Consider the following 13,069-nt stretch of genomic DNA (forward strand, 5'->3'; position numbering starts at 1 on the left):
TTAATAAAAAGAAATTAAATATGCTTAATTCTATAGTCCTTTAATATATAAATAAAATTCCAGTTTTAAGAGGTAAACAAATATTGTTGAAACCATAAATGGTGAGTGCATCTCACACTTGAAGAGATAAATATTTTGATCTAAAAATTATTAATTTAAGTCCACTGGGCTGGAACTGGAATTAATCAGTAACATCTAAAACTAATTAATCCATGTGAGTTTAACTAATTTGCTTTCAAAAGAATGAAATAAGCAGAGTTCGAAAGATGGGGTCCATTATTGGTGAAGAATTTTTGCCTCTACATTTATTTATCCAAATAAATATAAATAATCCTTGGTTTAGTTTTGATGTGAAAATTACTTTTTTAGGATAGAGATAATTTAACCTTCTTAATACAACACGTTTTACAAGCTCAAGTATAACATGTTTGAGTATTTTACCTTAAATTTCATAAAAGTTGTGATAAAATCAAATCTAAATCAACTTTCTTTCTTTTTGCTTTTCTCCAATCAAAGTCTAGCTTTAGAAAAAAATACATCAACATTTTTAATCAAACTTTAATGGGACAAAAGTAATCAGTAATTTAATATATACTTTTATTGAAATTTTGTATTTTCTTTAATTTCTTTTAAATACTATCTTTTAATGCGATCTCGACGGTTATAAATCTCCGAAAAAATTAATCTTCATAATCCGATATAAAATATACTTATTTTTATGAAAAAATAAATGAAAAGAAAGTTAGATCGAAAAGCCTTTTTCCCAAAGTGATTGCTGCTTACTGTCGCACTTTTACTTTAATAGATGCTGATCCATTCATGATTTCACATTTCAAGTCATTATGATGTATTTTCACGTGCCATTTTGATTTTATTTATTTTTTACATCTATTTTAAATGTTTTATTGAATTAATATTAAATATAAATTTAGTTATGAAATTATTAAAATCTTTTTTGATAGACATTTATGAAGATATTTTTCATATAATAAATGGATAAAAATTTAGAATATCATGCATGAAAAACAATTAACTATATAAGCATCAATTTGTTTTTATACCAAGTTTTAATATACATAATATTATATTCATGCAAATAATCTTCCCTTACATATGTATATATAAATATATTTCATTCTTGAATGTTATTAGTTTAAAATATTGAAATAGCCCGATACTTAACATCAATTGAGGACGGAAATAATAGCTAAGCATGTTTGAGATTCCGAAAAGAAAAAGAAGAATGGGATATTGAAAGGGGATAGATCCAAAGATAAGAAGGCAAACTCAAGTGGTGGGTTGGCTGTCTGCTTGTTTACCAAGTTTTACAGTTCATAAATAATAGTAGTAATGTGGCACATTTTTTAATACATAGATATTAAAGTTTTTAAAACAGACTTGATTTTATCTAAAAATATCCTTCTTCTTCTTTGTAATATAAAATTTCCTCTCTCTGTAGTACAGGCCATTCACGTTTAAAAAAGAAGAAGAGAAAAGAGAAGTTAATGTATGGTGTGTTTGGTGACAAGAAAAGTCCTCTCCTTTGTGTTGACAGAGGAGAAAAAAGATACAAGCAAATATGAAAATTGGATAGATTTGTACCTTTTTTAAGGCTCTCTTTTTCATATGATAAAATCCAAAGAAAATGGGATTTTTGGGAATGGATAATTGAACCGCATTGTTGCTGTCTCGTGCTTTGAGTTGGGCAATTAGCTTTAAGGGTGCATACAAGTACGAAGGTCAAATAATTGGTAATCTAAAAAATGCTTGGCAATTGAAATCCATTTTTATCTAATTAACTAACTCACTGAAAATCTTTACCAATCCCCAAATTCTAAGCGCACGCAATCAATAGCATTAAAACTCATATTAGGAAAATTCAGTAAGAAGAAAAAGAACAATATTGTTGCTGCCCAGGATCGAACTGGGGACCTTCAGTGTGTAAGACTGACGTGATAACCACTACACCACAGCAACAAGTTGGAACCTTTTACATACTAACTAAAATTAAATTGTAGAAAAAAATTTGAATTGACGTCGGCGGATTACTAGTTAATTAAAGGCAATTACTTAAATAGTATTTTTTTAATATTGACAGATCTTACCGCCTTCCTTCTACGCACAGTAGAATTTTGAAGCAAGCATTCCAGGAAAGTCGACTCAAAATAAGGGAAGTTAACAACAGCCCAAACCTAAAATGATGCACGTAGTGCTGTTACAGGGAGTACTGCTTGATCATCCCTAGAAAACACAGGTATTGGGAGTTCGAAGAAAAATCCAAACTTGGGAAAAACAACTTTCTAAAGTGATGTCAATTGCCACATATTTAACTTGGAAGGCTGGAGTCTTAATTGAAGCCATATTTATCTTATACAGATTAAACCACCCTACTGAGACACTCTGGCTTCGGCTCATCATTGTTTTTAGCTCCAATATAATATCACAACCTCCAGCAAGCTCGCCTTTGTACTAAGGTTGAGGAATGGTCAGCCAGTTTGAGATGACTTCCAAGCCCTGACTGACTTCATCATCAGTTAAAATATCCAACCATCCAAAACTCACACCTGCCTCCCTTAGGTCGTTGACAACTTTGGAGCTGAAACCACATCGTGCAGCATCTGGGTTACCTTTCATGAAGAGCATCACAGATGACGATCAAATCAAACTTCTCAGACGATCCTACAGAGTCCCTTTCTTAGCTAACCTTAAGTTCCCCACTTTTCTGCATCTCTAAGACAATGTCTGATCCACCAAATAAGTTTGTTGTTAATATACTATTGGGGGTAACTAGACTAATCCGAAAAAACTTATTTATTAAGAACAATTTGCAATATTTCACAATTTTTTAGCCTCTTGTTTACACATATATACTAATTCAGGGTATATTCATGACCTATATGCGCGCATAAAAACAGTGGGAGCCAAGTGACAGCTGAGTTAGGGCTCGCACTATTATAGATAACACAACCATAAAAGAGAGCAACAATGTTATAATATAAATCCACAGCCTACGTAATGCAAAATATCATACCAAAAAAAGAACTTGTTAAGAACAATATTAAGTTCATAGTTAAATCAGATACCCTTTTTTAAATTGTTTAAACCAAATTCAATCCTGCCATTTATCCATTTAGAGGACAATATATATGTGTGTATAAAGAAATACTAAATAAAAGATTACCTGCGATTTCGGATCAAAAGATATTAGGGATGGATCTTTTAGCTATAAAGAACTCGTTTGCTTGCCCATGGATCATTGGTGGCGATTTCAACACGATGAGAAATAGGAGTGATAGGAGCAGTTGTGTGGGTTTGGTGAATGGGTCAAGGGAATTCAATAGCTTCACCGACAATTGCAAACCGGTGGATTTACCTCTTACGGGGAAAAAGTTTACTTGGTACAGACCTAATAATAAGAGGAGCAGATTGGATAGATTTTTATTCGAAGAACAATGGCTGATTTATATCAACGTTTTCTCTCAGCAAGGATTAAATAGATCAGTTTCTGATCATATGTCATTGAGGCTGTTGTTCATTGGGCTCCACCTTTACTCGGGTGGGCGACGTTCAACGTGTCAAGTGTGGCTAAGGAGGACGAAGCTGGATGCGGTAAGGTGTTGAGAGATGGGGAAGGTGTGCCCCGTTCATTATTTTCTAGGCCAATTGATGCAATTAGGTCTGAAACAACAGAGGCATGGGCTATTAAATCTGCCTTGAAAATGTATATTGGCATGGGATGACATGTGAAAGTCCCTCCTATGATTGAATTTAGTTCATGTGTTGTTTTGGAATGATTGTTAAATAAGAACGTTCAGCCGTGGTCGTTGTGAAATCTTTTTATAGGTATTGATGTTGTTAGTGTTCACTTCAAATTAGTTTATAGGTAAGGTAACGATATGGTTACAGCTTTGGCAATAGAAAGGGGTGAGAAAATCAGGATTATTTAAAGTTTGATGGTGAGGTATTTTCTTTTTATCTATTAGCAGTTTGCACTGGTGATGGTTGTTTTGTAATATTTTTGTTTAGGAATGATGCCGGTGTTTAACAAGTCTTTCTATTATTAATATATTCATGTAGACTGAGAAAAAAAAAGAAAGAAGATTACCTTAAAGAAGACGAAGTAAGGCATAGCAGAAACTGAGAATTCCTCAGATATCTCACGTTGTGGTTCTGCTTCTCTGCCGCGGGCCCCTTCCCACTCAACCATCACCTTCTCCTCCCATTATTACGTTTGTAATAATCAATGGCTTGATATTAGATTCTTCTTTTCTGCTTCAAAGTAGGAATACAGAAGTGATAGCTACAACCCCTAAAAAATACTACAAAAGGAATTCCGCTTTTTCAGAGATTCTTTTCTCCCTTTTTAATTCCTTTTATCTCCCACCACTCCCATCAATTTCAAACCTAGAATATTTTTGGTAAAGCGGTATAGCTGTTAAAGTGGGGATCATAGACTTCAAGTTTTGTTTCAAAGCCAGTTTTACTGCGATGATGATTGAAGTGATTAAACACTGTTCTACATGGCTTACATCCGTCTGTAAAAGTATGAAGTTGCGAAATTCCGCCACTATAAGTATATAAACAGCCGGTATAGACTCAAAAGACCTATATCGACGGTGAAATGAGATAACCCGACGAAGCATAGTCCATTTTTATAGGAGCATGTCATTATAAATCTTTATTGACGGTAAACTTCCGTCAATATACACCTTTTCATCTATATTGACGGTTAGACCGTTAATAAAAGTTTTGTCCGCTACTTCCTATTCAAACATTTTTAATAAACCTTTTACCAACGACTTCGTCACCGTCTGACGGTCATTAACAGAAGGATTCCGTCAATAAATTTATCTTTTAAACTTTTTATATATCAGTATATAAGGTAATAACCCATCAATAAAAATTCAGAGATATACAGGCTTCACCAACGACCTAAAAAAATCTCTTTAGTCTCAATAAACTGAAAACCAACAAAAGTCGTGTTATTTTCAATAAAACATCATAGATGATGTATCATTCTAGTACAATGGACTAAGACAATCACTTCAATCCTCACCTCAAACATTCTCACCCAACGACCTGCTCCCATTCCAATCAACAAAGATCTAACATAAATCTGTATATAATATATTGAATAAGAAGGCAACCATATATTGATATATTTCTATGTTTTACTTATCAGAACACCAACAACAGCTAATATTGGCCTCCATTCAAGGCAAATGATTATGTTCCTAAAATTGTTAGGGACCTCTTTACAATTAATCCAAAAGTTTTACCCCTTCTCTTTCACACTTATCACCTTACTAGTTTCTACTCTGTTTTCATGGAGTTAATGAGAATTTTCAGCTATTGCTTCAATTATTCTTTCGATTTCAGGTACTGGGTTGTTAGTTTCTTGGTCTTTTTATCTACTTGGATTTTGCTAGTTGTTTTTTTTTTAGTTTTCCATGCAACAATCCGAGTTAACAGCGTCAGAAAATTTTACTTTTAGGATCAAGTTAATAAAAAAATTAGAATTGGATGATTATTATGGAGCATGGAAGTATAGAGTCAAATTATTAAGTGAAATTAAATTAGAGCGGTTGTTAATTATAGTATAGGGATTAAATTAGAAAATAAAAAAATAGATATGATTGATTAAAAGTCATTAAAAAGGCCTTAACGTATAAATATGCCAAGGATTTTGGAGGAATTAAACCATTTTAGATTCATGTTAATGTTTAAGTAGAAAGTATGCCATCACTTTCCACTAACATTATAGCTTAATAAGTTATTAGATTAAAAACATTACAGGTACATATACGTTTGATATTAACCTGATTAATTGGTTAACTTATGTTACTTAAGTTATTTAAAATTTTTTATGTTTATAATTGGATTCAAGTTATATAACCCCACCGAGTAATCATTACTCAACGTACGAATTTATTTGTTTTCGTGCATAGGTCATAGATAAAAGCTGAAGAAATTTCGTGGTTAAGCATCCAACTCTCAAGTATGTATTTATATGTTTTGAGGTCATATGACATATACTTAGGTTTGTGTACTTGTTCCCTAAGTTAGTTTTGACACTTTTAAAGCGACTTATAATGTTATGTTGGTTGAATTTTAGTTTTTGATTACTAGTTAATTAAGCTTAATTATGTGATTTGAATGTACAAATTGGTTGGTTTAGTAGTGTTGTATTGGAGGTTATATTTGTAAATATTTGAACACAATTAGATAGATTAATTGGGTGGATATATTTTGTGGTACATTTTAGGTATGTTTAGGTTCATTGGGTCAAGGCTTATAACATTTAAATGTGTAGGATTTTGACCATTTGCTCACTTGAGTCTCGAGACAAAAGGAACATGTCCCGCCACCATTAGTACAAATTTCATTTCAATTTTACATTCAAGAGCCTGAGGTCTCGAGACAATTGTTCCTAAGTCTTGAGATAGAAGGACCTCAAAGCTAAATAGATTTTACCTGCTTTAGGTCTCAAAACATCTTGAGACATTAGAAAATCAAAGAAAAAATAGGAAAACATGAGAGGGTGGTCTCGGGACATGAAGGACCTTGCCTGGAGACACAAGATGTAGTGTCTCGAGACATGCTAACTTTGAAGCTAAAAATCTCCAAATAATTTATGACCTATATCGAGACATGAAGGCCATTGTCTCGAGACCTAGTCTTGAATATTGATATTTGAGTTTGAATTCGAGTTCTAGCTCTGATATTAGCTTATTATAACCCTGTAATTCAATAAATGAAATCAATAAATGTGTAAATGTATGTATATGAATAGTTCTTATGCTTGAATCAAATATATTTGTGTTAAAATAACTTGAATTAATGTAAAATCATACATTCGTCATCGAATTCATGATTGGATTAGGCACGGGGACTTGAACAATGCTTTGGGTTAAACGTGCAACCAGTACTTGAAACCAAAAGAAAAATTGAAGCATAGCTGAAAATTCTCATTAACTCCACGAAAACAAAGCATAAGCCTGTAAAGTGACGAGCGTGAAAGAGAAAAGGAAAAAGTTATAGATTAATTATAAAGAGGCATCTAAATTTTTGTCAAAAATTAAAAAATGTCACATGTGAGTCCTTCAATGTCACCTCAACAATCTATTTAAAGAAAATGAAAATTTTAAAAAAATAATTATTAATTTTTTATTTAGAGTAATTAAATTAAAATAAACGAAGTTGGTAGAAAATTCCATTGAAGATGAATAGAAAGGTCTACTAGCATTATTTCCTCTCTGAAATTCATAAATACCTGCGTCAACCCGCCGACAACTTTGTGGTCGGTTTTCTTTTAAAATCTGGATTTCCCTGAATTAATTGCTAATATATATTGAATACCAAATATATAAGTTTTAATTATGGATTTTTAACGCATAAAAAAGGGAACTATGGATTTCTTAGCTTTTTCCTTGTTACGTTCCTGATCCTTCAATTAAGACACCCCTCACCCATAGTCCTTGAACGTTCCCGGAAAACTTTCATCATTCCCGCGAAGCTAACTATGCCGGCTAAAGTTCCGTCGTCGTCGACCACCCACACATAACTTACTCGACGCGAAAGCGCCTGAATCATCACTGCCACCAACGAGCTCCATGGATAACACACGATTGCTTCCGATCTCCTCACCACTCTCGCTGAGTACCCCATCCATCTCGCACTCCTCCCCATTCCAAATTCATCGTCCGACGAAGAAGACGAATACGATGTTGGAATCGAAGCTCCGGACGAATATTCTTCTACCAATTCCAAAGCTTGCTCTAAATTCCGCTCTTGCAACCTTTTCTTCACCAACTGAACTAAATCCTCCGGTGGCCCCCCGCAGTCTACATAAGCCAACAAATCACCAGCCGAAAGGGTAGCAATGGCAGCTGCTACATCCTCATCGCAATAATTTAACGTGAAAGGCGAAATTTCACCGACCAACTTTCTGTCACTGTCAACTATAGCAACGGAAGCTTGAATCTCGAGGGACCGGGAAATGAAAGGTAAGGCAGACGAGGCCGGGTCATCGTAATGAAGGGCCATCTTATTCCGAGTGTCGATGATGTCGAGGGAATTGATGGGATTAGCAGCAGTGGGGCAAAAAAGGCCGATGGAATTGAGAAGGTAACGGATTATATCTTCTTGAGTTAGCCAACAATATTGGCGGTTGTTGTTATGAAGGGTTGAAATATTAGAAAGAGTTCCTTGCACAAGCTTTTTTCTTGATGAAGTTTTGCTGCTGCTTTCTAATGGAATCACCAGATTTTGGGCTCCTTCCTGAATCAGATCTATAGCATCCAACAAACTGAAAAAATCATACAACAACCCAATTAGATTCATATACACAACGGTTTGCTTTTACTCTTAAGAATTAAACTGAAAAAATATATGAATGATTCGATTAAACTAAACCTTGCGTTAGGTTCTAAATGTCTGACAAGGCAAGGGGATTTAGGAATCAGAACAGAAAGTGGAGTTTGAAGAGCAGTTGCTGGATTCGACAGGTGTTCTTCCTTACATAAGAAACAAATGATGTTCACCATGCAAACTTTACCTACACACTGACACTCTTTAAAACCACGGTCGACTGCTGACAAGTTATAATGATGGTGATCGCAGTTCCAAATACTGATAAAATTTTCTCCCAACCGCTTCAAAGCCAACAAGGCATCTCCGATGGTGGAGGAAATGGAGAGGGATTTCAGTGCAGGCTTTCCAAGACATAAGTCGGATACTTGACGTGTCAATAAACTCACTGCCATACACGAACAGGGAGAAACAAGACTGATTCAAGAGAGATGTGATTACTTTTTTATTTTTAAGCACAGCTGAATTGGTGAGCAGAAAATTTCTGCAATGGAGATGAAATTTATAGAAAGTTAAGTATCCGGAATATTCGGTGTCAAGCGGGTAATAAAATATAATTGTTTTGGTGAAAGTGGGGCCAAATCCAAGCGTTTGTGGAAATAGAAACTGTTGTGGCCGCCTCTTGATTCGTTTTACCTATTCAACTTTTTTGGGGGGGTTAACAGTTTCACCTCTTAATTAGTTTATTAATGTAATATTCTCTTCATCTTTTGGCATATATGGAGGAATATAATTTGGTTTTGATGAGCAGTGCGTTAGGACCAGTGACAGTGAGTGAACAATAATATATGTCGCCTATACCATTCCCGTTATGAAAAAAAGCTTTAAAAATAATATCAGAGAAGTTGAGTTGCATTGCAGCCCACAAGTGAGATATTTTAGGTATTAGGGTTTCCTGGCTTATTACAGGCCATTGAGTGGTAGCTCTATAACTATCTCACTTTCTCTTGCACCATGCAATCCAACCACACTCCCAATACATCTGTGGTATCATTCATTTCAGTCTCGTTGGTCCCCCTATATCCAGTCATTTCCTAATTACTAATTAATTTAAAACCAAGGTTTTCAATATAATATATATTTCTGCCTAACCATTTGCACGGTGGAAAGAGGCCAACTTGCTACATGTATATAACTTTCTAGATTATGTTAATTATTATACGATATTTCCCTTAAATTTGAAGGCCACAAGGCAGGGATCTAGTTGTTCTTTATACTAAAAAAAAGGACATTATTTTTTCTTAGGAAAAAGGAGATATTATTAATCTGTCACATATTGGGGCAAATATTTATTCGTATCGGTCCAAAAAAAAGTTTAATATTGAAAAAGACAAGTCGTGAAGAATGACCTAATTTTGATTACGAACAACCAAATTTTGTAATGTAATTCTTGACTATACATATGGAGACAGAGGAGGGTTAAGCCAGTTGAACAAGTATTTTTCCAATAAGATGTGACATTTCACCACTAGTTTATATTTTCAACCAACGTGTTCATTGCATTTCGGCTCCTTTCCTTTACCAAAAGTTTCTCGTCGAATGGGAATTTAAGGGTTTTCTTCACGTACGTAACAACCAAACAATATATTTTAAAGGAATTTTGGTGTACTTATTCGTCTTTTATATGTTAGAAATAAATACATATATATGTATTTGAAGCTATATGATTTTCGTTTTTCCTGTCCAACTTTCAAATTGCATTAAATAATTTTAATTAAAATGTTTATAATTTTATGTCATTTTCGAGTTTAGTACATAAATATTTAAAATTATTGTTGAATTTACAAGCTGATCCAACTAACTTATAGTAATAAAATTTTATATATTTCATAAGTTGATTAAATTATTATCATGTAAAATATTAGCGAATCTAATGCATAATGAGAATGGGTGATATACGTTTGAAGTCCAATAAAATTTATTAATATCATATTTGAAATTAATGGGTAAAATTACTAATCTAAATCGGATTCGTTGTTGCGTCAGCGCTGATGTTTACTGAATTCAACCTGACGTGGCTGGCTATTGGCAATCATCCATATTTAGAAAAGTAAAAAATATGGGTATCAAAATGTTGGCACTGGAAATAAGAGATTTAAGGCACTGAAAGTGGGATTGAAATTTGGCATAAGATATTTACAATTTTTTGATCCCTAATTGTATAGTGACTTTGCAATTTGATCCTTGAATCTCAACTATAAATAGGCCTAACCATTTCTCATTTTATGGATCCCCCCACATTTGCGATTCTCTCCTTAAGGCATTGTTCTCTCTCTTTATTTGTAAATTTTTCACTTGTATTTTAGAGTGAAATATATTTGGTAGTGCCACCAGTTATGTGTTTACACTTGCTGGAGGACCAATAAGTTGGAAGTCTACACTGCAGTCTATAGTTGCGTTGTCAACTATAGAAGTTGAATACATGGCTGTAACAGAGGCTGTAAAGGAAGCTATTTGGTTACAAGGTATGGTTAAAACCTTGGGATTGATTCAGGAGCATACTAACATGTATTGTGATAGTCAAAGTGTTATTCATTTAGCAAAGAATCAAGTCTATCATGCACGTGCAAAGCATATCGACGTACGATTCCATTTTGTACAGGAAATTATTGATGAAGGGAAAATTCATCTTCAGAAGATTAAGACTGCAGATAATCCCACAGATATGATGACCAAGGTGGTAACAACAACCAAGTTCGAACATTGTTTGAACTTGATCAATATCTTGCAAGTTTAACAGTTGAAGAAGGCACTATCAAGTATTGTTGTCAAAGGTAGAAAGAATTGTGTGAAGATAAGATTATCCTAATCAAATCTCCAAGGTGGAAATTATTGGCAATCATCCATATTTAGAAAAGTCGAAGATATGTGTATCAAAATGTTGACACTAGAAATAAGAGATTTAAGGCACTGAAAGTGGGATTGAAATTTGGCATGATATATTTGCAATTTTTTGGTCCCTAATTATATAGTGACTTTCTAAGTTGATCCCTAAATCTCAACTATAAATAGGCCTAACCATTTCTCATTTTATGGATCCCCCACATTTGCCATTCTCTCCTTAAGGCATTGTTCTCTCTCTTTATTTGTAAATTTTTCACTTGTATTTTAGAGTGAAATATATTTGGTAGTGCCCGAGGACGTAGGCAAAATTTGTTAAACCTTGTTAAAATTCTTGTGTTCTTTATTATTTATTTTGCATATTTTGTGAGTTGTGATTGTAGTGATTTATTGTGCAGTAAATTACGATAGAGGGATATTCTGGCTAAGAAAGACCTGGTACTTAAGTGATACTCGTGATCCACCTCTCTTTCCTGGGAATTGAACTTAGTGTGATTTTTCAGTATAATAATTTTACTCTTTTACACGCTTCCACACAACACTGGCTAAAAGGAAGGAAAATGAAAAGAAGGGTCAGGTTAAAGGTACGTGTGTGATGGGTACATAATCAATTCACGTTTCCTTACGCTCGATAGTTTAACAGGTGAAGACAAACAAGTTGATTGCCCGCCCCCCGTACACCTAACCCTGTACGTACGTTACAGCAATGTGCCACATATGCATTCCGACATTTATCCATCTCAAAAGCAATGGATCCTGCTCTTTGTTCTCCTAATGATGATTGAATTCCTGGTTAATCAGTTTTGAAATGTTGAATCATAACCCAATGGGTTCATTTATACAGCGAACAATAGTGGTTCATGAATTTGGGCCTTCTAGTTGTAGGGCAGTTGAACTACAACTAGGGGTGAGAAAAACTAGATTTGACTCGAAAAAGTTGAAAAAAAATTCGAATTTTTAGTTAAACGAATCGAGTTGAGTTTTCGAATTCGAATAATTCGAATAATTCGAATATCAAACTATAATATTTTATATTTTTACCCCAAACTCCTCCTTCCCACTTCCCCCCAAAACTTTTACTCTCCTCCCCTCCCAACCCCCCAATCTACTCAAAATCTATTTACCTCCAAAATTTTACTCTCCCATTTACTTTTTCTCAAAATTTTACTCCCAAAAACCCTCAAAACCTTTTATTTTCTCCCAAAATTTTTACTCTCTCCCACTTTTCCCCTAAAACTTTTATTCTCTTCCCACCCCACCTCTCATCTACCCCAAACCCTCCCCCATCCAATTTTTTTTAATATAATTTCCCTCCAAAATTTTACTCCCCCCTATTTATTTCCCCTCAAACTTTTATTCCCCAAAACTTTTTATTTTCCACCTAAACTTTTACTTCTCACCCTTTACTCTCAAATAAAAAATCAAAATTATCCAAAAAAAATCACTAAATATAAATAGTAATAATTTTATTTATATATACTATTTATATTATTAAATTAAATTTCACATTTTATATTATTTATATTATTGAATTGTTTAGTCATATTGAATATTTATATTAAAATTGAATTATTAATTATGCCATAAAAATTTCTTGTTAAAATTTTATATTGGTATCAATTTCACATTTTAATTTTAAATAACTTTTATTAAAAAAATCATATTTTTACATTTAATATATTTTTAATTCCAAAATACATAGTGACAAGAATCTAAAGATAATTGAAACAACTAAGCAAACAAAGAAGCTAACCAGTATATAAAAAATTAATAAATAAATTATGAGGTGATGAAAGTTAATAAAAAATTTGATTAAGGTGGACAAATTTTATTACGATGGGTGACAGTAGTTACAAGG

At 33.4% G+C, this 13,069-nt stretch overlaps 1 protein-coding gene and 1 non-coding gene across 2 annotated transcripts; both read right to left on the reverse strand.

Annotated features, from left to right (window-relative positions):
• Positions 1–1,904: 1,904 nt before the first annotated feature.
• On the reverse strand, positions 1,905–1,977 carry TRNAV-UAC (transfer RNA valine (anticodon UAC)). Its single transcript has one exon. It is a non-coding gene; the product is annotated as a tRNA-Val (tRNA).
• Positions 1,978–6,944: 4,967 nt separating this feature from the next.
• On the reverse strand, positions 6,945–8,941 carry LOC105767993 (CBS domain-containing protein CBSX5). Its single transcript, XM_012587658.2, has 2 exons — positions 8,416–8,941; positions 6,945–8,308 (listed from the first exon to the last, which is right to left on the reverse strand). Exons 1-2 carry the CDS (start codon positions 8,763–8,765, stop codon positions 7,450–7,452), a joined length of 1,209 nt encoding a protein of 402 aa, XP_012443112.1. The 5' UTR covers positions 8,766–8,941; the 3' UTR covers positions 6,945–7,449.
• Between the last annotated feature and the right edge of the window lie 4,128 nt (positions 8,942–13,069).

Source organism: Gossypium raimondii, chromosome 5, assembly GCF_025698545.1.
Source record: "Gossypium raimondii isolate GPD5lz chromosome 5, ASM2569854v1, whole genome shotgun sequence".
NCBI lineage: Eukaryota > Viridiplantae > Streptophyta > Magnoliopsida > Malvales > Malvaceae > Gossypium > Gossypium raimondii.

Coding starts and splice junctions, on each gene's coding strand:
- LOC105767993 (XM_012587658.2), bottom strand. CDS start 8,765: ATGGCAGTGAGTTTATTGACACGTCAAGTATCCGACTTATGTCTTGGA. Junction 8,309..8,415: donor CATTTAGAACCTAACGCAAG/GTTTAGTTTAAT, acceptor TGATTTTTTCAG/TTTGTTGGATGCTATAGATC.